Source organism: Bemisia tabaci, chromosome 3 (assembly GCF_918797505.1).
Source record: "Bemisia tabaci chromosome 3, PGI_BMITA_v3".
In the NCBI taxonomy this organism is placed as follows: Eukaryota; Metazoa; Arthropoda; class Insecta; order Hemiptera; family Aleyrodidae; genus Bemisia; species Bemisia tabaci.
The window spans coordinates 57,776,657-57,800,130 of NC_092795.1; the positions used below are offsets into that span (position 1 = coordinate 57,776,657).

At 43.7% G+C, this 23,474-nt stretch overlaps 1 protein-coding gene across 2 annotated transcripts in view; it reads left to right on the top strand.

The window, feature by feature from the left end:
- LOC109034080 (protein pangolin, isoforms A/H/I/S) overlaps positions 1 to 23,474 on the top strand; it is a 141,531-nt gene that overhangs the window by 54,902 nt on the left and 63,155 nt on the right. For both annotated transcript variants that reach the window (XM_072298890.1, XM_072298891.1), the window contains exon 3: positions 8,537 to 8,637. In XM_072298890.1, the coding sequence (XP_072154991.1) occupies positions 8,537 to 8,637 (101 nt within the window). The remainder of the gene's footprint in view (positions 1 to 8,536; positions 8,638 to 23,474) is intronic.

Genomic DNA, 23,474 nt, shown 5'->3' on the forward strand with positions numbered 1-23,474 from the left:
CGGTGTCATTATACTCCGTGCGCCGCGCCGTCTTCGCCGCTTGCAATTTCCCCCGGGCGAAACCGCCACTTTTTCCCGTTGAAACAATGACATTCCGCGGGCCATCAGGCATCGCTGCCATCGGCCGCAATGCGATCTCTCATATCCTTCCGCATGTATCGCCGCAACATATCGATCCCTTGTGCGATCCATCGAAAGTTCGCTATCGTCTCCCCTCCTCGCCCCGCCGCTCGGACTTCAATTTTCTGTGAACCCGTCTGCAAATGCACTTACACGAACTGTCAGCCTTATCAATTGTGCTAGTTCTCCTCCTCCCCCCCCCCCCCCCCGGGCTAGTTGAAGTCCAGCGCGTCTGAATGTGTCAAATTAAAAAGCGCACGCCACCACTCATCTGCAAGTACTTCGTCTCTAATTTGTTCCCCTTTTTTCTTTCGTTTCCATATTTAGCAGACTTCCTTTGACCATCTCGTTAATGCGTTTTTCTTTACTTTTGACATTTAACTATGTTGAAACGAATCGTCTATTCAAGGGTCCACTGGAATCTTGTTCAATTTTAAATGCGCGCTAAGTATTTAAATTTTGCCCAAAAATTACATGAGAAAACTTAATATTTTATGCCCTCCACCAGTGCTAGTCCTCCTTCAAGCTCTGCTCACAAGAAAAACTGATGACGTGAATGCTCGAGTTAGGTTTTGTATTTTACCTTTAAGTCAGAAGCCTCATTTCTTTGATCTGGGATGTCCTCGATCATTCAAATAACATCTGATCTAGGATATCTTCTGTCAGTAAAAACTGGAAAAAATCAGGACTCAGGAAATTTTTTGTCGCCTGGAAAATATCCGGAAAAACTGTCATGGATCAGGAACCCCGAGTGCGTTTCAGCATTTCTCAACCACATGCATCTAAGCACACGCAAAACTGAACGTTTGTCTCAAACCAACAATTATGTTGGTTCGTTAAATCAAACAAGCATCCATTTTTCACGCTAAAAATCAGGGAATTTCATCGTAAATATCCGAAAAATCCGAATAGAAAATTTTATTAGACAAACCTCGTAAACCCTCGGTTCACGTGAGAAGAATTGTCGCTCTCGGCTCGTATTCGAAAATGATTTTCGGAGGACATTTCCATTCCCTGTACGTGGAATAAGTACTCGTATAGCGTGGGGCTGCACGAAGCCCTTAAGATCCAGGCTGCGGGCCCCGACCCGAGCAAACAGGTGCGTTAAGCCCCATTTTAGCCGGGACTCCGACGCCGAGGGAACAGGGACCCGGTTGATTGTGATCGCATGTCATTCATTTGGCTCTTCTGTGGCCCCTTCGGTAAATTCCCACCCTCGAAAAAGGAAATGATATTTCAAACGCTAACATTTGGAAGCGTTCCCTGTTCCCCACTCCCTGCCGCCTCGGCCTCGCACTCCCGCGCATCCCTCAGTTCTCAACTTCACCCCCCTCCCCCTTCCGCCGTCCCTGCGGCTCCTGGCTCCTCCTGCTTGGCCTACATTTCTCGTCTTAATCTCTGCTCTGCTCGGCTTTCGTTCTTCAGCTCCGATTCAAGGTGTAAATTTAATGAGACCCATTCATCCTCGCATGAATGAGCTTGTGCCTTCCTCCCCCGGTCTCCCCTTAAAACGCGAACCTCCTCCTCCCCTCCCCCCTTGCCCCGCCGCGATCCGTCATGTTTGAAAGTTGAGGAAGTGAGGAATAATTATTTTTTGCCACTCCAGGAATTGAGTGGAGTGAATCAGATAAGGTAAGTTCCGGTGATAGGAACATTTTTAAGAACGTCTAACGTGGATCCATCTTTTTTTATTCAGAATAAGGTTGGTTTTAAGGAGTAAGTCAAATTTTTACGCGATTTCAGTTTTTTTCTTCTACTTGTACGAACGATCAGAGCATAGCCCTGTTTTTTAGATCATCTAGTTAAATAATGAAATCCTAAAGACGTAAAATCGGTAAACATAATGGACTCGTCAAATCATTAAAACAAAAACAGAAATGAAATATGCAACCATCTTCAGAAGAGAGCCAGCTCTTCAACGCTCTGTTAACTCGCTTAGAAGTAAACTTAAATCTCTAAAAGTAATTCTTCATTTTTTTCCAATTTGTTTTCCCTTTTAAAGATGGGAAAAATATGAACTTTATTTATATAGAGAGAGAAGGAAGGTAGCAACCTGTTAGATCCCACCTTTTGCCTCCAACCTGATGGATCCATTAATGTAGTGAATTACACTACTTACATTAATGTTGGTCAAAGGACCAACAATAAGATGATTTCTTAGTCTTATAGGCTCATCAATGAATAATCGTTGTGATTAAAGAACGCATGCCACGGTAACGGCAAATGCTTTTTTAACACATATTTCTATTCAAGTATAATAATGAATCGACATTTATGACAAAGCTGGCATCATTAGATGTGAGTTCGACCTGGCAACGATACTACAGTGTGAAGATTAATCACTGGGTGTAATTTATTTGGAGTTGGGTTTAAATTTAAGTCGAATCACCTCTGTTAAACGGTTTTAATAGCCTGTTTCCCTCATTTTCATTTACATCTACATGACGGTAGAGAGAACCACGCACCACGCCGTGAGGGGACTAGAAGAAGGAGATGCAAGTACCTGGAGGGGAGGACATATGGATACAAGAGATGGTGATTTTTGTGAGGATCAGATTAATTGGTAGCCTCTTGCCTCCTCTAAGGATGTTGCTCCGTTGCCAAATTTATCCAGACTCGACTCGGGTACCGGCTGGGCCAGTCGGTTCTGTCCATCCCTACACATTGAAATCTATGTCACTATCTACCCCGTTCTCTCAGGTTCCACTGAATGGATTCTTAATTTTTTTCTTTTTTTCTGTTAGACGGGTCTAAATGTGTTATTTCAATCGACATGTAATTATTTCGATTTTTCTAAAAATACAATTTCGAGACATTTTTGAAATTTTCATTTTATTTTTAATGATTTTTTTCACTTCCGAGTCTTCTAAAAACTCTTTTTAACAATATATCAGAGGAATCGTAAGTTGATTTTAAGAGATAATTTAGAGCTTCCAACAAAAAAAAAGTTTTGTAAATCCAATCTGTAGATCCTAAGAAAAAGGGGCAAAAGTCTTCAAAAACTAATCTTTTCAGTATCGCAAAATGAAAAAGCAGAAAAATTTTAAATGACCTTTTTTTGAACTGACCTTGCGTGACAAAAACAGCTGTACTCCTCCAATAATCACTGGAATTTAAAAAACTAAAGCTTAAAATGATCCTGAGAATGTGTGCGATTTATTGGGATAAAAAATAAAAAATCGAATTTTTGAAAAAAAAAAATTCAGAACCAGTTTTCGAAGCGAGCTTTCAACGTGGCAACGCCTGGAATACCCGTTGTGTGCTGGTATCCCGAGTTCGTTGTTGGATGCTGCCTCGATCCAGAAACCTTCCCCCGCATTTAATTCGTTTGACCTGCATGTCAGTGCGCCCGCCTTATTCCATTTTCTTCCCTTCTTTCTTTATCTCCTCGCCTAAAAAGAGAAAGAAATTTGTTTGATCAACACCTTCTACGCAAACCCCCATGGCTCAGCCCTCATCTCACTTCGCGGCGCGGCGCTGGTTGCCTCCCATAGACCCCGCAGTGTTGACAAACGCACCTCAATAAGAGTTCCACGCACCGGTTTCGTTTGATTTTTAGGAACGGTTCGGAAACATCGCTGACCCCCTGCCTATGTTGGACTGTCGTTTTGGGGGCCGAATTCGAGGGAACAATTTCGGCTGTTGAGCTGATCAGGATTTCAATGCGACCGAGTGCCTGTTTTTTTTAAAAATGTGAATGTGTGGATGAGCCAGAGCTACCACAAACATCCCGGGGAGCTACTGGACTGTCTGTTAGAATGCGCTGGACTCAGTGGCAGAACGAACTGGAAACGAGGGTGATGGCCTGTGTACACCGTACAGGCCCATGACCTACGGAGTTGAGATTTATCCTAACTTCGTTTTCTCAGCTCTAAACAAATATTCAGCGAATATTCCCTCTGAATTTGCCTTTAAAGTCTGGTTGCTGGGTGTCAGTTAGACTCACCGTCGTTCTATGACGAGAATTAAGTTCTAAAACCATTGGAAATTCTCAGTGTCCTCTTTCATACACGGGTCAAGAAATGATTTTGGATACTATGTAGCTTCTACACTTCCACAGTTGTTGAGATCAGGGATCAGAGTGGCATGAAACGCAAGAAAAAAATGAAATATTGGGAATTTCAATGAAATATTTCATGAACTTTCACGAGGCTGTGAAATATGTCATATGTTTCAGGGAATATAGTATACACCCGCACTCAAACGCAAAAATAGAAGTAAGTCAGAATTTTTACACCTTGCGAAACATGAAAAGGAACCGGTATTTTTCAATATCATCCATGAATTTTTGCCACTCTGGTTGAGATCTTAAAACTGTAAGCAAACATTAAAAGCAGGATGAAATGAACAACTTTGACGTTACGAGTTGCCATGAAACTTCAAACTCATATGCATTGAAGTGTGACGATGTTTGAAAGTAGTGTAAGCCCCATGCATGCGCCCTCACTCAATTGCTTTTGCAAAAAACCACTCTGGAGTTGATATAGTTGCATGTGTCGAACTCCTTATATCTTAGAAACGGCGCTTTCGTAGAAAAAAGAAATCTACGGTGTCAAGCGCTCAGTCCATCAACAGTGCAAGGAATCACTTTTCCCCTAGCTAACTACGTCTCACCCCCTTGTGTGCTGATATGCTAGATTTTGAAATTCTGGCGCCAAATCATGCGAGGAGCTCCCCTGCTCCCGTATTCAAGACAATAGTACGAGACTGGCATGAAAGAGACGAGACTGAGTCTGGCACTGGTTGTAACATATCTTGGCATCGGCTCCTAAAAGGGTCGTCTAATTGACTTTTCGGCAGTAGATCGCATTCGGTATTCCGATCACATACCACCAGAAAGAGCTAGTCGGCGGAAAAGTCTAGAAATATTCGTATATACAATTCCAATTTTTTCGACAACTTAAAACGCGTGTACCTGTTTTTACTTTAGATGGCTCTATAGCATACTAAGAACGATTTGACCGTCGATTGATCAATCGATCATTTCTGGACGGCAGGGCATCGTTCGAGAAATCCTCGATCTAATTCCTGAAGTCTATAGCCAAATATTATGAGAAACTCCGACGCGGAAGCCGCACTTGGCTATGTACATACGTCGTTCCGGCTCAGAGATCGAAAGTTCCGGGGAGCAATTGATGCTGTGGCTCCAGCACCCGGAACTTTCGGCCTCTGAGCCCGGAACGGACGGTATGTCTATACAGCCCATAACTTTTTTTTCAGTGTAATAATAAGTGTAACTACGTGCAGATACTATGATTTCTGGTCGGCGGTTGACTATCGAGGACGGCGGAGTGAAGTGAGGAGGCTCCAAACAAGCGGCAAGTCGATGAACCCATCAGAACTTGAGAGCCGGGAAGGATGCGCTGCGCTGGGATGCAATACTGCCGCGCTAAGGAAAAACGCCGTACGAACATTCGAGAGTTGCCAAACTCCCTTCCATAAAATGTCTATTTTTGAGGAAAGTTATTGATATTTTCCTTGAAATTTTCAGGACCTCAGGTAAAATTGCGGGAAAAAATATCCGAAAAATTACAGGAAAAATATTCATAAATTTACCAGGAAATTCGTGTTTTATCCGAGGTAATTTGGCAACGCCTGAAGGTTGATACGGCGTTGTTCCCTAGCGTGGTAGAATAGGCGCTATCGACGTGAGGCGCCGCCGCCGCGCCGCTTGAGTCGAATTTACTTTGATACACCTGTGTGACCGTGTCGCTGCTTCTAAACGCGCGCTTCTGATTTGTTCGCGGTCTCGTATCCTGCCGCGGGCTCTCACACTCATACTCCAACTCCAGCCCGATGATAAGCGGTAGTTTTCTTTTCAATAGATCCCGCTCTAGCTTGCCTCCTCCTTAGCTCATCATCGATATTGCCTCGCCTCCGGGTATCGCACTCATCCTTTACTCCTTGTGTATCGTCGCACAGTGGATCGAGTCAATTAGAGAGGTCGGACAGGAAATTTTTTGCTTAAGTGGTAAATTTTGATGTTAATTTCGTCACATTTTAAAATTTAAGGGGTGTTTTCAGTAGAAAATTTCACGAGGAAACCAATGAAACCACTTTTAGAGCCTCAAAGTTTTGTATTAACGGAGTTATAAGCGTTTAAAGTTTCCAAATTTTGTCCGACCTCTCCTATTGACTCGATCCAGTGTGCGTCGCTCCTCCGGCGCACACCGGTTAGAGTCAGTCAGGACGGTCGGACATGACATTTTTTATTAAAACTGCAAATTTTGATGTTTATTTCATTACATTGTTAACTTTATGGAGTGGGTTCAGAAGAAAATTTCAAGAGGAAACCAGTGGAACAATGTTTAAAACCTCTAAATTTTGTAAGAACGGAGCTATAAGCTTGTAAAGTTCCCAAATTTTGTCCAACCTCTCCTATTGACTCGCCCAACAAAGGATGCTGATTTAATGTCCGTTTGGAACGTGACTAACTAGAGTTCTCGTTAAGAGTTATACTAGTTCATTTTTTTTTCATTATCCTTGGGGATTTTCGAAACTGCCAAAAAAAGATTTTTCCCTGAAGTAGGTCAAAGCACAACCCCCGAGACACCCACTACAACGAGACCTGTCCTGATGATCATGCGAAATCAAGGTGCCCCTCATCAAAACGACGAAAGAGCACGACTCCGTCGAGCCTAAGCCCATAACGCACAGAAAGTCGGAGTTTCCAGGAAAAGTCGCCGGTTATAAACCTCCATCATTATTGGCACCACAAAAGGACGTATTTCTGCCAAACGGAACTATGTGCATAATGACGTGAGCCCTGTTATGCATATATTCTTATGGGTCTCAGGGCCCATGTCTTAATGCACATAGTTCCGTTTGGCAGAAATATGTCCAATATATCCCGGGCGGCTTTTGTTGGGTTCCCCGGCGTTGTCACCCCTGCCGCCCCCGCCTCGCGGATTCCGAGTCACTATTTACTTCTTCATCCGACCCATCAGCTCCTGTGCCCTCTCTGCCCACCCCTGTTTCCAAAACAAGAGCCGAGCGTTCCCTTTCGGGAAGCGAACCGAAAAAATCCATTTGTAACCGGTAATTTCTCAGTTGTCACACGGCGTGTCTCTGTTCCCATTATCCGCGCCTTGGTCCCGGCTCCTGCCCCCCCCCCCCCCCCCCCCATCGCGACGATGTCCATTTCTCCGCCCCGAAATCCGGCAAATCCCCATGGTCCCGGCTCGCCAACGGTCAACCTGTTGCCCTCGCCCTTGTCCAAGACCGGACGCTCCTCGAACCTGTGGCGATTGATGATTCCGTTCGTTGATATTATTTTGACGCGTCCGATTACCTGTGTCCTGTGTCCCCGACCGAGCCCGCTGTCTCTGGAGATCGCGCAAATCCCGCTGAACCTGTTATCGTTCGATGATGGATGGACTTCACTGGTGCGACTAAAGTCCGATTTTGAAATTGGCGATTGTGGGAAAGACTTGTGACGTGGTTTCGCTGTTCTCAGCGTTTTTGTCCCGTCTTCAATTCTTGTTGCGCTGGGGGTAGAGGAAGTAATCCTTTAGGGAATTAGGTAGGATAGGAACTCATTAAGTCATTAAACGGAAAAATTCCTCTGCTGGCACAACAATTTCGGCGGACTTCGTGTCTAATGGTGGATAGATAATCTCTAAAGCTTAAATCTTCACAACCTCTCTCCGTAGGTCAAACTAACTCCTCTTTAAGCTTCATTTGGACTGCATTTTGAAATTTGGAACTATAGTTTCTAGCCCGGTTTAAAAACAACGTATTTGCCATTAGTTCCCTATGCATATAAGTGTTTTTCCGAAAGAGGCAGGATTTATAGTTCCAAATTGCAAAATGCAGTCCATTTTCATCCTGCGCAAAATGTTTATTATGAAAATACAACGCGTGCCAGCAGCAAATATTCGGCGCAATTTCGAAACGGCCCCACGGAACTTGGGAGCAGATGTTTAGTGGCCTCCTACGACGATTTTGAGAATTTTTTGATGACTCCTCTGGCCTCGCCGATATTTGGCGCCTGGCGCAAGATGACAGTGCACGACGGAAAACAGCGCAAGTCAGCTGAAATTCGATGCTTTTTCACTGCTGTCACCGCCCTGTCGGTATTTTACACACTTGACTCCTCATTAGTTTTTTAACGCCACGAGTAGCCGTTTATTTATTTTTTTATGCATAAGTAACTTTTTTTAATCCATTTTTAGATGGAATGAGAAACGATTACCCTCCCGAAACAAAATGTATCACAATGCATCGGATCTCTCTGGACATGATTTTTTTATCGGACCTTTTCGAGTCATGCGGATGCAATGGATTATATTAATCGTTATCAGGACTTCAGCATGTATTAGTTTACATTAAAATCGCTGACATTATAATATTGATGTAAAATTTGATTATCCTAGATTATATCGGTCATAAGAAAACTTTTTTCTTTCTTTTTCAGGGAAATTGGAACCTACTCCGCACACGTCTTCGTTTAACATGGGCTACCTCGTTTCACCTTTTTATCCAAATGGCACCGCAGGCTCGGTACCCGTTTCTATGGTAAGTCAACTTGTTTAATTTTTCCTCTCTCACTCTCTTTTTCAGTATCTCTATCTAAAGTCTCACCCCTGGAATATGTTCTAAGCATTTGCTGGAGTTAGCCTAATTGCTTGCAACGTTGCCTAATTTCCTTCAAGGCTTTACTTTCTCAATAATTAATGACTCAGTCAAAAAATTCCTGAAAACTTTGTATAAATACTAATCATTTTGGATTTTATTCAATATTCTCACGAATTTCGTAGGCGGCATTTTACCGAGGCTCTGGAACCTAGAAGAAACTAAAACCCATGGGAATTTATTTTTCTTTTTATAGTTAAGCTGATTCCAGTTAAACTCGGTCCGTCCCGTGCTAAGGAAGAACACCGTATGAGCCTACAAGCGTTGCCTAATTTCCCTTGATATGATTCGAATTTTGGGGATATTTTTCCAATTTTTAGAAGATTTCACTCGCAGTTTAATGAAAAGTATCTGAAAATTTAAAGAAAGAAATTTAGAAATGCCTTTCAAAACATAGGTATTATTACGAGAAATCTGGCAGCTTCGGAATGTTGATACGGCGTTTTTCCTTAGAAAGGCAGAATAGGAGCGGGGAAGACCGGGAAGCGGGAAGACAGACGGAGGATCGGCCGAGAGCATTGATGGATGATGCATTCCCCGAAGGCGGCTAACGCCGGTCGCTGGAGAGAAAGAAAGGAAACACTCAAGCGTGAAACCTATGGTTACATAGTTGGATTTCGAGTGCGTGAGCGCCTCGCGGATTTATCTCATGGGAAAATGCTCCGCGAGTCGCGAGAGGCTCTCCGGCTCCCGGAACGGAGAATCCCCTGCATCGGCATTTTCCGGCAGGATTTTCCGGAAGAGGCGCCTCCAGCCGCAGGGAACAATCGCTTCCTTGCGCTTGGTCAGTTTTTCCAAGGCGAACGTGATGATCGCTCCTGGCAAGCGAATTCTCTGTATCTGTGTAATCCGACAGACGCACTAGACGAGCTATCGTGGGTGAATTAGATCGTTCATACTGCCATGCTAGGGGAAAACGCCGCGTGAACATTCTGAAGTTGCCAGGTTTCTCGTGATAAGATATTTATTTTGGAGGGAAATTAGTATTAACTTTCCTTGAAATAATTTTAGATACTGTCTATTAGATTGCAAGTAAAATTCTCCGAAAAATTGAAAGGAACTTATTCACAAATTTCCCTGAAAATTCGTATTCGGAAACGCCTGGGGGCTTATACACCGCTCTTTCTTTGCACGGCAGCATAGCTTCCCTCTCCTCGATATCAGGGGTGTAGAAAGTTCTTCCAAATTTTATTTCCATTCCCCCATTCCTAACCAATAGTCACGATCGATTCCCACTATTTTAAAAATGTGGTGACGGATCTGCGGTTTTGTTTTTTAACTTTTATTATTAACATTGGATCACTCTTGACTTCGTTTTTTATTAGATCCTGCGTGTCTATCTTCTAAAATTAGTTAATTGGGCTCACTTGAAATTTGATTCATCATTTACTCACCACTTAACATGTAAAATTGCCATTCATGATCAGTGCGACGAGCCCAACAGAGCTCTTTAAAAATCCAAGTGATGATTCAGCTGTTTAAGTCATGCATTCCTTTTAAACTATGGATGCCCCTCCTCGCACCTCCCAACCATGCCATCGTATTTATAGGTCCTCTACTCGAACAGGCACGGTTTTATAATTTGGGTAAGAATTTGTGCAGCCCACGATCAATCCTCCTCGTTCTTGTTATGTCTCGTGTCTTGTGTTAGCAGAATTATCAGCAAATTTGGAGTTCAAGAAACAGTCTGAGAAGTCAAGAGTAGGTCGCTTTTTGTAGGAAAAAAAAAAAAAAAAAGAGCTAAGCTCATTGATTTATTTGGGCTCGCCGGGAGTTTAAACGCGACGACTTCATGAATTTTTCATCAGGCGTCGAGTCTCGTTCATTTTTCCCATGATTGCAGTCAGAAAATCGCAATTTTCCTCGCCAAATGCATTCATGTATGGTTGCAGTTGGGCGTTAGCGGAGACAATAGGACATAGAAACTTTCGCTGTCATGATTTTGACAGTTGGTTTTCGCTCTGTATCATTGGACTCAAGGCTGGAACTCCGACGTCCTCGCAAAGTCATGCCGCCTCGAAATGGGCACAGCACATTTTTTACTCTCATCAATGTGTCGCTAAAAAGAGCACTCCGTCCAATTCTTAACTTTCCTGGGCTATAGTCGTTTCTATCTCATTGAATGTTGTCGAAACAGTCATTCTGCACACGAAGTGAACTACCATGAAAATGAAACTGTCCAGGAGTCAAAGGTACTATCGAATTACATGAATAAAAATTCACAGAGTGCAGAAAAACTTTAGCAAGACAAGGAAAATGTCGATTCTGACAACCGAAAATTTACTTAACTTCTAAAATTAATTCCTTGCTGTAGCAAGTTCTTCCCAAAGCGATGACAATCTGTCCTAGAAACAGTTTTCTTGTTACAATGAAACTGAGTTTATACTTGGTAATGTTCGTCCGTAATTTTGAACCCTCCACATCTCATGCTCCTCTCTCAGTTGCTAAGGAGGCCCAACCTCATTGCGTAAGAGAACGATGTAGCCCTCTAGTCATTTTAGGTTTAATATTTAAAGGGGTTTTGGATATTTTCGAAAATTTTCGCCTCGCCAGACTCTGCCAGAACCCTTTTTTTAAAGCACCCAGTGGAATGGTCTACAGACGTGGTAGTCCCGAAGATCTAATCATGTCTTCGGATCCGATCGGCTCAGTCCGGCCGTGTTCGACTCACCGCGATCGGATTGAGTGGCTCCCCCGTGGGTGGGGGGGGGGGGGGTGGAGGTCTGCTAAGTTGAGTGCTCGGGTTCATCGGATCTGATGTCTGAGAGGGTCGGGGGGGGGGGGGGGGGGGGCTGTGAGGCGAAGACGCGTAACAGATTAGTGTAGAAGAAAAGGGAGAGGGCGGGAAGACCGTGGCATACCTGTCGCTTGTGTAGCCTTGAAAGATCCTGTTAGTGTAAGTTATCAGCCATGGGTTTTCCTCCATCTTCACGCTGCCCGCCTCTTGGTCATGTGTTGAACCCCCCCGTTGACAGGTGTTCTACGGACGTATATTACCGCTTATTCATGAACGCAGGATTTTCTCCAAGGTGTGACAACCGTGTCGAGGTACTTGTGAGGATCCTCGAGTCCGTCTCGTTAGAAACTCGCGTCGCAATGCAACCCGCCTCTCAGTTTCGGTTTTAATACGCGGTCTTGCATGGACAAGTGTGCGAACTTCGATTATTTTAATACGTCGAAAACCAATCGATCATTACGATTGGATGTTGTTGTGTAGAGAGAGCTATTCTACGTTTAAGAAATAGAGAAGACTTTGATATTGCCCCATTTTCTAATAATTATCGATTCATTTAAAAAACTTCGTGAAATTGATATATCACGAGAGTCAGCTTTTTAGTACCAAGTGCTTGAATTTATTCAAGTGAATTTGTATTTGATGGACAAATATTTAACGAATGGAGATGAGATTGTTTGTTTACTTCCTTCGTAAAAAAAGAAAGATAGTGATTTTCAGAAGCGGACAGGAGGCGGGAAAAATCCCGGTAAGCCGGTCAATATTTGAGGAGATTTTTGACAGTTTCATCCCTTTCACACGGTGAAGAAACAACTGAAATGGGCTGCGGTATGAACATTCGAGAGTTGCTAAATTTCCTCCTATAATCAGTCCTTTTTTGAGGAAAGTTATAAATATTTTCCCTCGGAATTTTCAGGACTTTTCGGCGGAATTACGGTACAAATTATCTGCAAAATTGGAAGAAAAAGATTTACAATTTTACTAGGAAATTCGTGTTTTATCGAAGAAAGTTTGACAACGCTGAAGGTTCATACGGCGTTCTTCCAAAGTACGGCAGAGTACTCTATCGTGCTAAGAAAGAACGCCGTATGAGCCATCAGGCGTTGCCAAATTGCTTTCGATATAATACGAATTTCCAATGAAACCGTTGGTTGTTTTTCTTTCAATTTTTCAGAGAATTTCGCCAGCAATTTGATCGAGAGGATTTTAAAATCTCAAGCAAAAATTTTCATAACTTTCCTCAAAAATTAATGTTTTATCAGCAGGGGAAATTTGACAACTCCTCGTGGCTCATACGGCGTTTTCTCATAGTACGGGAGAGTACTGGACAAACCGAAACGGACGAATGGAAGGAGTGAAAAGTGAGCGAGGTTTTAGGTGCGAGCCGGGTCTGCGGCCGCACTATATAGGTGTGCAAGACCCGCGAGCCGCGAGCCGCTTGCACGGCCGGAGACCCAAGACAGCGGAGTGTCTGCCAGCTCCACCCTGGCAGACACGTCCACATCTTATTAGTATGGACACGGCACGGTGCGAGCATACATATTTTCTCTGCTAAACTATCCGAGCTCCATGGATGTCGCCTCGTCCTGGAAACTCCCGCCCGGCCGCCCGCATTCCGTCCTCCATTCCTCGCCTTTTCCGAAGCCAGGCAACTTGCCCAGCTTCACCCGTCCGCATTCAGCAAGGCCGCAAGACCCAGAGCTCCTCCACGCCTCCAGCGTTGCCCTCTCTCCATTCTAAACACTCGAAATCAACGCACCCATGGGCTTTCCAACGACACCACACTGACAAAAATGGTACGGGTTTTGTAGGCATACCGTCCGTTCCGGGCTCAGAGGCCGAAAGTTCCGGATGCTGGAGCCGTGGCTTCGACTGCTCCAGGTGCTACGCCCGGAACGCGGACGGTATGTATATAGCCCGCAAGCACAACTTCCAAGGCGGAGTTTTTATTCTTTCAGTGCAGAACGGTTGATTTTGGATTAACCGTTCCGAGGTTCCACATCAATAAAGTGGTGGTATCCCTCGAGTCGAAAGAGGCCAACTTTCGCGAACTTTCAGCGTCTAATAAATGCCCAACTGGTGGTTGAATCAACTTGAAATTTTGAGTTTTTACCAAGCCATGCACGTACACTACGTACGGCAAATTTCATGAAATTTTGAAGAGTCACCTTTTCAAAGTGGCAGGGATTGACCCCCATTGAAATTGATATGTTATCGCTTTGTCAAGCGATAGACAAAGGAAACACAGGGAGTTTGGACCGATCTTATTGGTTGAAACGGGTGGTTCTTTAGATCAAGGGAGAAATGATGGACTAACTGTAGGGTCTCTCGTCGGTTACCGTTGATTACTCTATTATATCACTTCTTACCTCCCGCTTCAATTGCAACCATCCGCTCCCATCAATAGAATCCCTTAATATTTCTGTTGACTTCTTTGTCTATCGGTTTCACTAATCAGCCCGCATATGAGGCCTCCATGCTGCCGTGCTACACTGGGAAAAAAAAAACACATTGGATCTAGAGTCCAGACTCGTGAAAACATCTACAAGAAAAAATACTATTGGTTCAATCGGATTTTTGCATAAATCAAGAACCAAGCCTCTTAATTTGAGCTGATTTCCTTTTGATTTAAGCTTAAATCTGATTGGATTAAGAGTATTTTTTCTTGCATATGTTTTCATGTGTTTTTTTCCAGTGTAGGGAAGAACGGCAAATGTGGCTTTGGAAAGTGGGTGGTGTAAAGATGGCGGTGGCCAAGTCAGGCAACGGTGGAGATGCTGCAGCGCTGCACAGAGACGTAGCGTTCGGATGGAGCCAAAGAGATAATGACCGCTCCCATCGTTGAGCCGGGATGACCGGAGCAACTGGAAAATTGAATTATAATTGTGCTCACACTTGCGTTTTGCTTATGCTAATGATTCCCTCGCCAGCCTCCTTCGCTCCGCGCAGATTCTCTATTTACGTTTTTTAATTTATATTTAACAGCTTTTTAGATCACAGACAATGACCCACCGAGTATGCTGCTACTGGTTTTTTGTCCTCCAACCTTTTCTAATGACTCCTTATCAATTCACGGATTGCGTTCCTCAACCTCCTAATCCGCCGTTCTCTGTCTCTGTCTTTCTCTTTCGTCTCTCTCTCTTGCCTCTGGCCTTTGCTTCTCCTTGTTGCCGTACCTCCTCTCTCTCTCTCGTCCTACTCAAAGAGCATATCGTAAGAGAGTAACCGTGCACTTTTAGGCGGGACCTCTCGTTCGTTCAAGTCTATGCTCTCTAAGGCCCACGTGTGAATGGAATAACAGCCTTACTTCAGCATAGCGAATACGTCTTATTCCGTTCTGTATATTTAAGATGAAGTACTTATGTCCGTCCTTTTCGCACAATACTGCCGTGATAAGGAGAAACGCCGTATGAGCCCTCGGGTGTTGCCAAATTTCCATCGATAAAATGTTTATTTTTGAGGAAAGTTATCATTATTTTTCTTTGAAATTTTCAGATAATTTAGGTGAAATTCCGCGCAAATTTTACTGTAATACTGGAAGGAAAATATTCCTAAGCTTACCCAGAAATTCGTATTTTATCCAATAAAATTTGGCAACGCCTGAAGGCTCATACGGCGTTTTTCCTTAGCATGGCAGAATATGTTTCCCTCCTATCCATATTGGTACGGATCGGACGCTTTGTGCACTATACTGCTAGTACTTATCACTGAGAGGATCTATGGGGGAAAAAATCTATAAACTCTGTTATGAGCGAAAAAATAACACTGAAGTTCGGCCAATATTGGACCAATACGATCCAAACTTCGGTTTGTTCTGCATTTTTTCGGTTTTTCATCGTTTTCCTTGCTAACTTGCCAAATTCAACCTCAAGTGTACCGTAATTGACACAAATATTTCTTCGGTTTACACTGGAAACCACACTTGTGAACTGAGACGCCACTATTCCTCCCGAAGTGATGTTTCCGTTCGATAGCCGTTAAAAAATCACCAAAGTAATTTCGGAAAGTTTCCGAAATGACAATTAATCCAACGCAAGAAGAAATTATTTCCATCGCCTTTGGCAGCCCATTATTGGTCGCGTTGATTTTTGCCTCTCCGCTGGTATCTTTTCAAAATCCTGCCTCAGTATCTCTCCTTCTCTCTCTCGTCTAAGAGCCTACCACGATCTCGAATTCCGATTTGGCCTGGAACGCAAACTCGGGATCGTGTGTTGGTCGTCGAAATACGCAAACATTCTATAGAAGTTAAGCACTAAAGTCGAACGGTTTAAGTATCGAGCCATTTTTGGGAAACAGGACAACAACCGGCTTGGTCCTCTCATCGTCGCCCCTCTGATGTAAGGTCGTATCTCGATTGTCACGTGAGCCCTGTGCTCCGTCTATCTCCTATACTTTCTGGAGCTCATACTGGGATGGAGATACGCCCTTACGACAGAGGAACGACGTCATCCGCTGTGACGTTGGTTTGAAAACTTATCGTTCTCACCATCAAATGAAACGTCGCCCTCCCGACAAAAGGACCTAACTACACTGCGCGATGAAGTGTAGTTACGCCGTTTTGTCAGCCAGGCGACGATAAAATCCCGCGTTCTTGGCTCCTGTCTGGCAACCCTCTCTTCAGTTCGGTTCTCTCGTGGATTTTCGGAGTGGATCAGCCAGATTAGACTTGAGGAATTTTTTCAAGTAGCTCGCAACTCGACTTGGACCAACTTGGACCTTTAACTGGCTCCGTCCCCAAGCCTCATAGTTGTCTCATCGAACCTCTTGGAATCAATTTTATCCTTAGTTCCTTGTCGTTCACTGTTTTCCTCTTATTCTGCATGAAACGAACTTTCCATCAAGGGGGGGGGAAAAAAACAGAAAAAAGAGGTTTTTGAATGTGGCTCGAGTGCTATCCAGAAATTTTATCTTCATCGAGCTATGAGAGACCAAAAATATTTCGAAAATCTCTTGCATTAATCATTTTGGTACTCCCTTTTAAACGATTTTTGCTTCGTAACGATACCGTTCACGGTTTTGAACGACAATCTCTGAAGCTTCCTTTACGTTTGTTCTCGGATTTTGCCTCTCGTAATTTACTAAGATGTTTTAAAAGTGAAGTCGGATGAATTAATATTTTTTTCACACCATTAACCGCCAATGAAATAGCTGATACATTCTACATGTAAAAAAAAGATCGCGCGATCTTACACCAACGTCTGTGAGGGTGAAAAAAACTCGAGGCGTCTTGCGTAACTGGCAAGTATGTAATATTCAGCCGATCAAGCGTGGTTTTGTGTCCTGTTGTTTCATTATACCTATACCTGGAATGGTATAAGGAGGATGAGTATTTTCTGATGTCAACAAAATCGGCAGACCCGGCACAAAAAATGTGTCTAGAATGTTACTCCTAGGGTTCATCATCCTTCGAATACCATTTTTGGGAGTGGATTATTCGTGCCAGCCGATTTTCCCGAGATAACGAATCAATGAGTGATGAGATGATGAGAATATGGCAGCAACCAAACTATCATTCCGCATTTCCAGCAACGATCTTGTCGAGTTTTTATGTCATCCTGGAATGAAGCCCCTCCGCCACCCCTGCCCTGAGAAACGTAGTTTCGTGTGTTTTTTTTGTTTTATTTTTATGAGACCGTTGCGAACATCTCTTGATCCGGTATATCATTCTTAAGAACGTTTTTCTGATTATTCTCACTCGTGGACTCAATTGAAACGGTTGTTTTCAAAAGAGACCAAGTCCATTTTTGCATGAGCCCTGACTTGCTTAAAAGAACATGCTAACTAAGACTCATCGAGCAATGGACCTGTTCCCTTTTGAACTGCGCCTCAATTATGATAGCGCTACAGGTTTGGTTTGATCTTGGTCACTCGCGCTTGATTCTCAATGAGGCTGCAAAGTTTCAACCCGAAGATTCGGTTGGTGTAAAACAAAGAAAAACCTACGAAAAAATATTAATCACTAACCGTACACTGGAAAAAAAACACATTGGATCTAGATTCTAGACTCTTAAAAACATCGATAAGAAAAAGTACTCTTGATTCAATCAGAATCTAGTTTAAATCAAGAACCAAGCCTCTTAATTTAAACGGATTTCGTTTTGATTCAAGCAAAAATCCGATTGAATTAAGAGTATTTTTTCTTGTCAATGTTTTCAAGAGTCTGGACTCGAGATCCAATGTGTTTTTTTTTTTTTCCAGTGTACATTTAGGTTACTACGTGTTTTACTTCCCTCATTCTCATATAATGTCGGCCACTTTTTCTTTCTCGGCCAAAGCTCAGGGCAGTTGGCCTAAAAGGATCCTCCTCGATTAAAAAAGACTCGAGCTTACGAGATTGAGTGGCGCACGTTTCGATTCGGGATGAGCCGCTGGAGTCGAAGGCCAATTCGCCAGGGCGGTCGACATGAATGCTCCAGCTACAGATGTGTCAACAAGGGCAGGCGGGACGGCGACAACCCCGAAAAGGTTGTCACAGCATGGGCCTCGTTCGGGGCTACCCGGTACCGCTCGGCCGGCAAGTGGATTGTCTCCGGTGGATTCGGACACAAAAGCCGAGGGAGAAATCCAAAATCCGCGGCCGAAGAAAGGAGTTCCACGGAAAAGGCGCTGGTCCGTGGTTAAGGCCCGGTTTTGTTTTGGCTGCCCTGAATAGCATCGCGCCGTCCACCCACGAGACACGGCACCGCTCTTGCCCGATTTCACCCCCTGCGGAGCCTCGCACTCTGCCCGCTGAGGGAAAACGACGAAAGAGCATTCAAATGTTGCCAAATTTCCTCTCAGAAAATATCGATTTTAGAAGGAAGTTATGAATATTTTTTCTTGAAATTTTCTAACTTTTTAAAACAATGTACGAATGAAATCCTCTGAAAAATCAGTTGAGATACATTCACAAATTTCCCCTTATATACGTATTTAGTCGGAGGAAATTTGGCAACGCCTGGTGGCTCTTACGGCGTTTTTCCTTAGCACCGGAGCTCTGGCGGGGTCGTGGCAACGCCGGGTCCAGTTCTGTGTCAAATTTCCCGGTATAAACACAATTTAAACAGTTTACGTAGTACCTGTCAGTGAGTCCTTTGACCAGGGCTTGACATCCCTCTTTAGTTTCCCGCGCCCTACCGTTATTCGGGGCGTTCAGCCGGGCGGAGGCGCTCCGCTGCACGCTGCATCGCTGCACAGGTGCAGCACGGCTTTGCCCGCGGCCGCCGCTCTGTCGCGTCGCTTTTCTGAGGTGCTCCACGATACGCGCATTACCGACGCTATTGTTCTAACCGCGGCGTCTCATTTGACTTCGTTCTGTTTAACTTTCATTTTAAACGGTTTTCTCGTCATTCTTTGTTGCTTCGAACCTATTTCGGTCTCAATCCCCCCACCCGCAACAACCGATCCCGGCAGCCCCCTTGGATTCTCCATCTCTTTTTTCCAACCCTCCGTTGAGCCATCACCCTAACAAGTCGACACAGTTCTTGCAATTACGCACGCCGATCAGATTTGCTGTTTCAATGGGTTTGAAGTTGAATAATCCTGTCAAAAATGAAATGCTCATATTCAGGTTTAAGAACTCCGTGGATCACGATGAGCGAAACATTTTCTTGAATAGTCACTCGAGTCTTCCCCTTTTCAGGATTAGGCATTCTAATTTTTACTTCCCCATTGAAGAAAAAAACGTTCACCGAGGTAGTCGGGCAGGGTGAATCAAGTATAAGATTTGTCGCCTTGAGTATATGAGTATACACTTGCCTTTTACAGATGTGCATCTGTAGATCTGTCTCGTATATTCCTGTTTTTTCAAAATTAGCTCTCATACGCGTCAAGCGTACACCATCTGCATGAGTATGTCAACGTGAGTTGAGAGTGCAGGTCAGTAAGCGCCGTTTATTGTGACACAGCTCTTTGGATGAATCCCAATCGGACTACATTTTGCAATTTGGAACTTCAATTTATAGCTCAGTCTAGAAACAACGTATGTGCCATTAGTTTCCCTGTGCTCTCAAGTATTTTTATTGATGATCCAATAATTGAAATCCCGAATTGCAAAATGTAGTCCAATTAATTGTACAGATTAAATCAGTATCAACCTCACTACACTTCACGTTGATTTCTTTCCTCTGGTGCCTCATTTTTCAACAACAGATTTTGTTTATGCAGATAGTGAGCCCGTCTCAATCCGAACAAATTTTGCGACTTAGAAAGTGTCCCTTTGTCAATTCACTGATGAGATCGCTCATTTGAAAATATAGTTTCGGGTCGATTCTGATAGCCTTATGAACTGAAAACCTTAAAATTCAAGATGGAGGAGAAAGGAAATGCCTAAGCAGGAACAAATAAGTGAAGGTGGAATTTGTGAGGACAGTCGAGTTTCCCTGGCGGATTGAAGAACAAGTGATAAAGATTGAGAAGGGATCGTTAAGTAGGAGTGGAAACAAAGGGAGAATAAATTTTGTAGGGGCAAGAATATAGGACTGGAACACATGTTGGAGGCAATAAATCGAGAGAAAAGGAAGGACCGAAGAAAGGAAAGGAATCCATAGGATGTAGTTAATGTGGGAGTTCTAGGAAAACATTCATTGAATTGCATGCCCCCTCCCCATCTCCTCACGACCCCCCTCTGCCCCCTCGCCCTCGACCAAGTCAGATTGGAGTAAATGCCTCTCCAAGTACTCGGCCCTTCCTTCGGCCTTCTCTGACTCCTCTGTCTCTCCTTAATCCCCCTCTCCTCCCCTTCTCCACTCTGAATTTTCTGCCTTTATCCCTCAATCCCAATGTTTTTTTTATCTTTTTTCTCTTTTCTCTTTCTCGTACCCTCGCAGTTACGAGCACTGGTTCTCCATTCATTTTCAAGCTCACAGGGTGTCCAGAAAGTTAAACTCCGTCTAGATAACTATCATTGAAAAACCCCCGAATAAAAAATTGTTCACACTCGCCGTCTTAAAAGGACTAGGATTACCTCTTGACAGGATTCCATCTCCATTTAGAATGCTTTTATCATTTTTTACCCTGTCCGGAGATCTTCAATGTTTCAACTTAAACCAAAAATCAAACTCAGAGAGTCCTACTCGCATTCCAACCATCAAGTATGACTAAAGAGGTAATGCGATTTTGTATTTCTACCCCCCCCCCCTCTCCTTTCTGAGAGGAGAAAGGAGGAAATGATGACGATTCTAACTCCGTTGTTGTTGTTGTTTTTGTTTTTTTTTAAATTGTACTGTGTTTTGCCATTGGCGCAGTCTAATTTTTTTCTTATGGAAATATTTCATTCATTGTGGGCTGTGATAAAAAATCTAGTGCAAATTAGATTCTCTGAAGTAAGTGCAAGAAGGATTTGAACTTGATTTGCGTCTACAAGTGAATTCAATCCATTAATGCAGGAAATCCAGAATGCATAGGATCGCGATATCAAATAATCGTCCTGCGGTCGGCGAAGCATTTTTGCAGCTTCAGACGAAGTGAGTTTATAGCATTGTTGTCAAGTCTCAAACCCTCCTGCTTTTCCTCCCAAGCGCTAAAAGCCAATAATTTCTCGAACAATCTGACAGAAAATTAAATTATTTTATGCCGGTCCATTTCGTCGAAATGTGGAATATTTATTTATAAGCCTAATGCACATTTCATTTGTCACAGCATCCTTCCTGTCGTAATTTTAATTCAAGAGAAGAATGAATGGTCTTTCAGAAATTCCTCACCATTCTTTCATTGTTTAATGAATTATTTATTGTATAGAATTGGTATCGTAAAAACACATTATTTACACTACACCTTATAGTGTTTATGCTCCTACAACCAAGGATATTGGCCCCTAAGATTACCGTAGTTCTTCAGAATAATAACATTTTATTTCGGTTGGCGTCGTAGATTGTGCAGCAGTAGCCTCTGCAATGAAAGAAGTCTGCATCAAAACCATGACTTAAGTGTGAAAACGTGGTCCCATCACTTGGACTCCGCGGTACCTTCCTTTGCGAAACTCGGAAATGAAACAACACTGAATCTTACCCCTGCGTCAGTCAAAGTTAAAATTTCACTTCATTTCCAACCATTATTTCAATTCGTCCCATTGGAAACGAAAATGGGATTCAGGTTGCCATCCACAATCCCTTTAATTTATTCCTGGGGAAATGTAGGCAAAAGCAGGGAATCCTTTGAATGTTGTGCGTAATCAGAAATGGGAAAACTTTCCCGATTTATTAGCCCTGTTCACAGAATACTCCTTTGGTTTGCAGCATAAACACGGCCAAGGCAGGGTTGCCACAGTTATTATAGAGTATACGGGGAAATGTCCCGAAATTTTAAAAAGTCAGGGAAAACCTGGAAATGTGAGGAAACATAACAAAAATGTCAGCGAAAATCATTGGGTCACCTTTATTTGCTATCTGGAAGGGCGATGGGTTTGACTTTCGAACAACACATTTCGTCCGAAAACTATTCCCAATAATGTCTTACGAACCATCCACTGGAAAAAAAAACACATTGGATCTAGAGTTCAGACTCTTGAAAACATTGACAAGAAAAAATACTCCTGATTCAATCGGATTTTTGCTTGAATCAAAACGAAATCCGCTTAAATTAAGAGGCTTGGTTCTTGATCCAAGCTAGATTCCGATTTTTTCTTGTCGATGTTTTTAAGAGTCTGGACTCTAGATCCAGTGTTTTTTTTCCAGTGTCTGGCATATCTTCAATCGTTAAGGAATTTCACAAAAATGTGTCGGGGAAATGTGAGGGAATTGCATTTTCTAAATTCCGTGGGAGCCCCGCTGAGGGAAGGAGAATACTGCGTAAAGGAGGGCGCGTCGGCTGCATTCGCATTTGGCCGTGCGGTGGGGGTGGGGGGCTGGGAACGCGTTCCCTTGATTGATTCGAGGAGGAATATACAAATGCATTTCAAGTGCGCCTTGATTGGATGTTTGTGTGGCGCACGGGAGGAGGGAGGAATGAATGGACAGGGAGGACCCACGATGAAACGACCGTGGCAATCATAGCTCGTTATGACCCGGTTATGATAATGACACAAATGAGCTGAATTTACGTTATTCAACCGTGCCCGCCGCCACTGCCGCCGCCGCCGGGTCCCGCGCAGCCGCGCTCGCATCGAAAGCGGGGGCGGCGCGACGTCGCGCGACGCTGTGTCCCGCCGCGCGCGGTGCGGTGGACGCCCACACAGCAAAGGTCAAGCACTGTTCAACGATCGGCATGGCATCACGGTCGTCAGTGCGCCGCCACGCACAATGAAACAAGTCGGCGGATCCAATTGGACAAAGTGTGCTAACTTACGAAGCTTAAAACTCCGGCCATACTAAACGTTAAGATTTCAGAAATAGTTCCTTTGGGTTTCTCGCCTTTTTTTCTTTTCTTTTTCTCTTCTTTTTTAAGAAAATAATTTTCCGACATAATTACAAATTTGACTAGATTAACATCAAAATATGCAATTTTGGGCACGAGTTGTTGTTCCCCTCACAAAACAACGTAACTTCGTTACAATGTTGCCTAACTTCCCCAGTAAATTGCATTATTACCCAATTTTTCCCTGGTAAATTCTGGGCATTTCTAACTAACAATTCTAACAATTCGTGCGCTGATCTCGTGCAAAAACCAGAAAAGCTCAATACCGAGGTGACGTCTAGTTTTTAGAAGAGCGGGAGCTCTAGTCGAGCATGGGACTATGGGACTTGGGACTTGGGACAGTGGGAAGAGAAGAACAGTGGCACTGATGGGCGCGCGACGGGCGGGCGCGAGCGGTGTCTCTGCCGCGGCCGCCCCTCCACGGTCGTCAAATTGTGCTGAAAATTCAGTATTATTTATATTGAGTCTCATAGGAATAGTGGTAGTCTTGAGAACAATCTGGCAACTATGCGCCCCACCCGAAGCCGAATCGGGGGACCGGGGACCTCGGATCGGATCGGATCACCCCCGATCACTTGCAACCGCGGTAGGCTAACCGCGAGTCGTCCTGTCTGCGTTGTTGCCTAATCTCCGTTTCCACTCTGAGGTCCCGCCA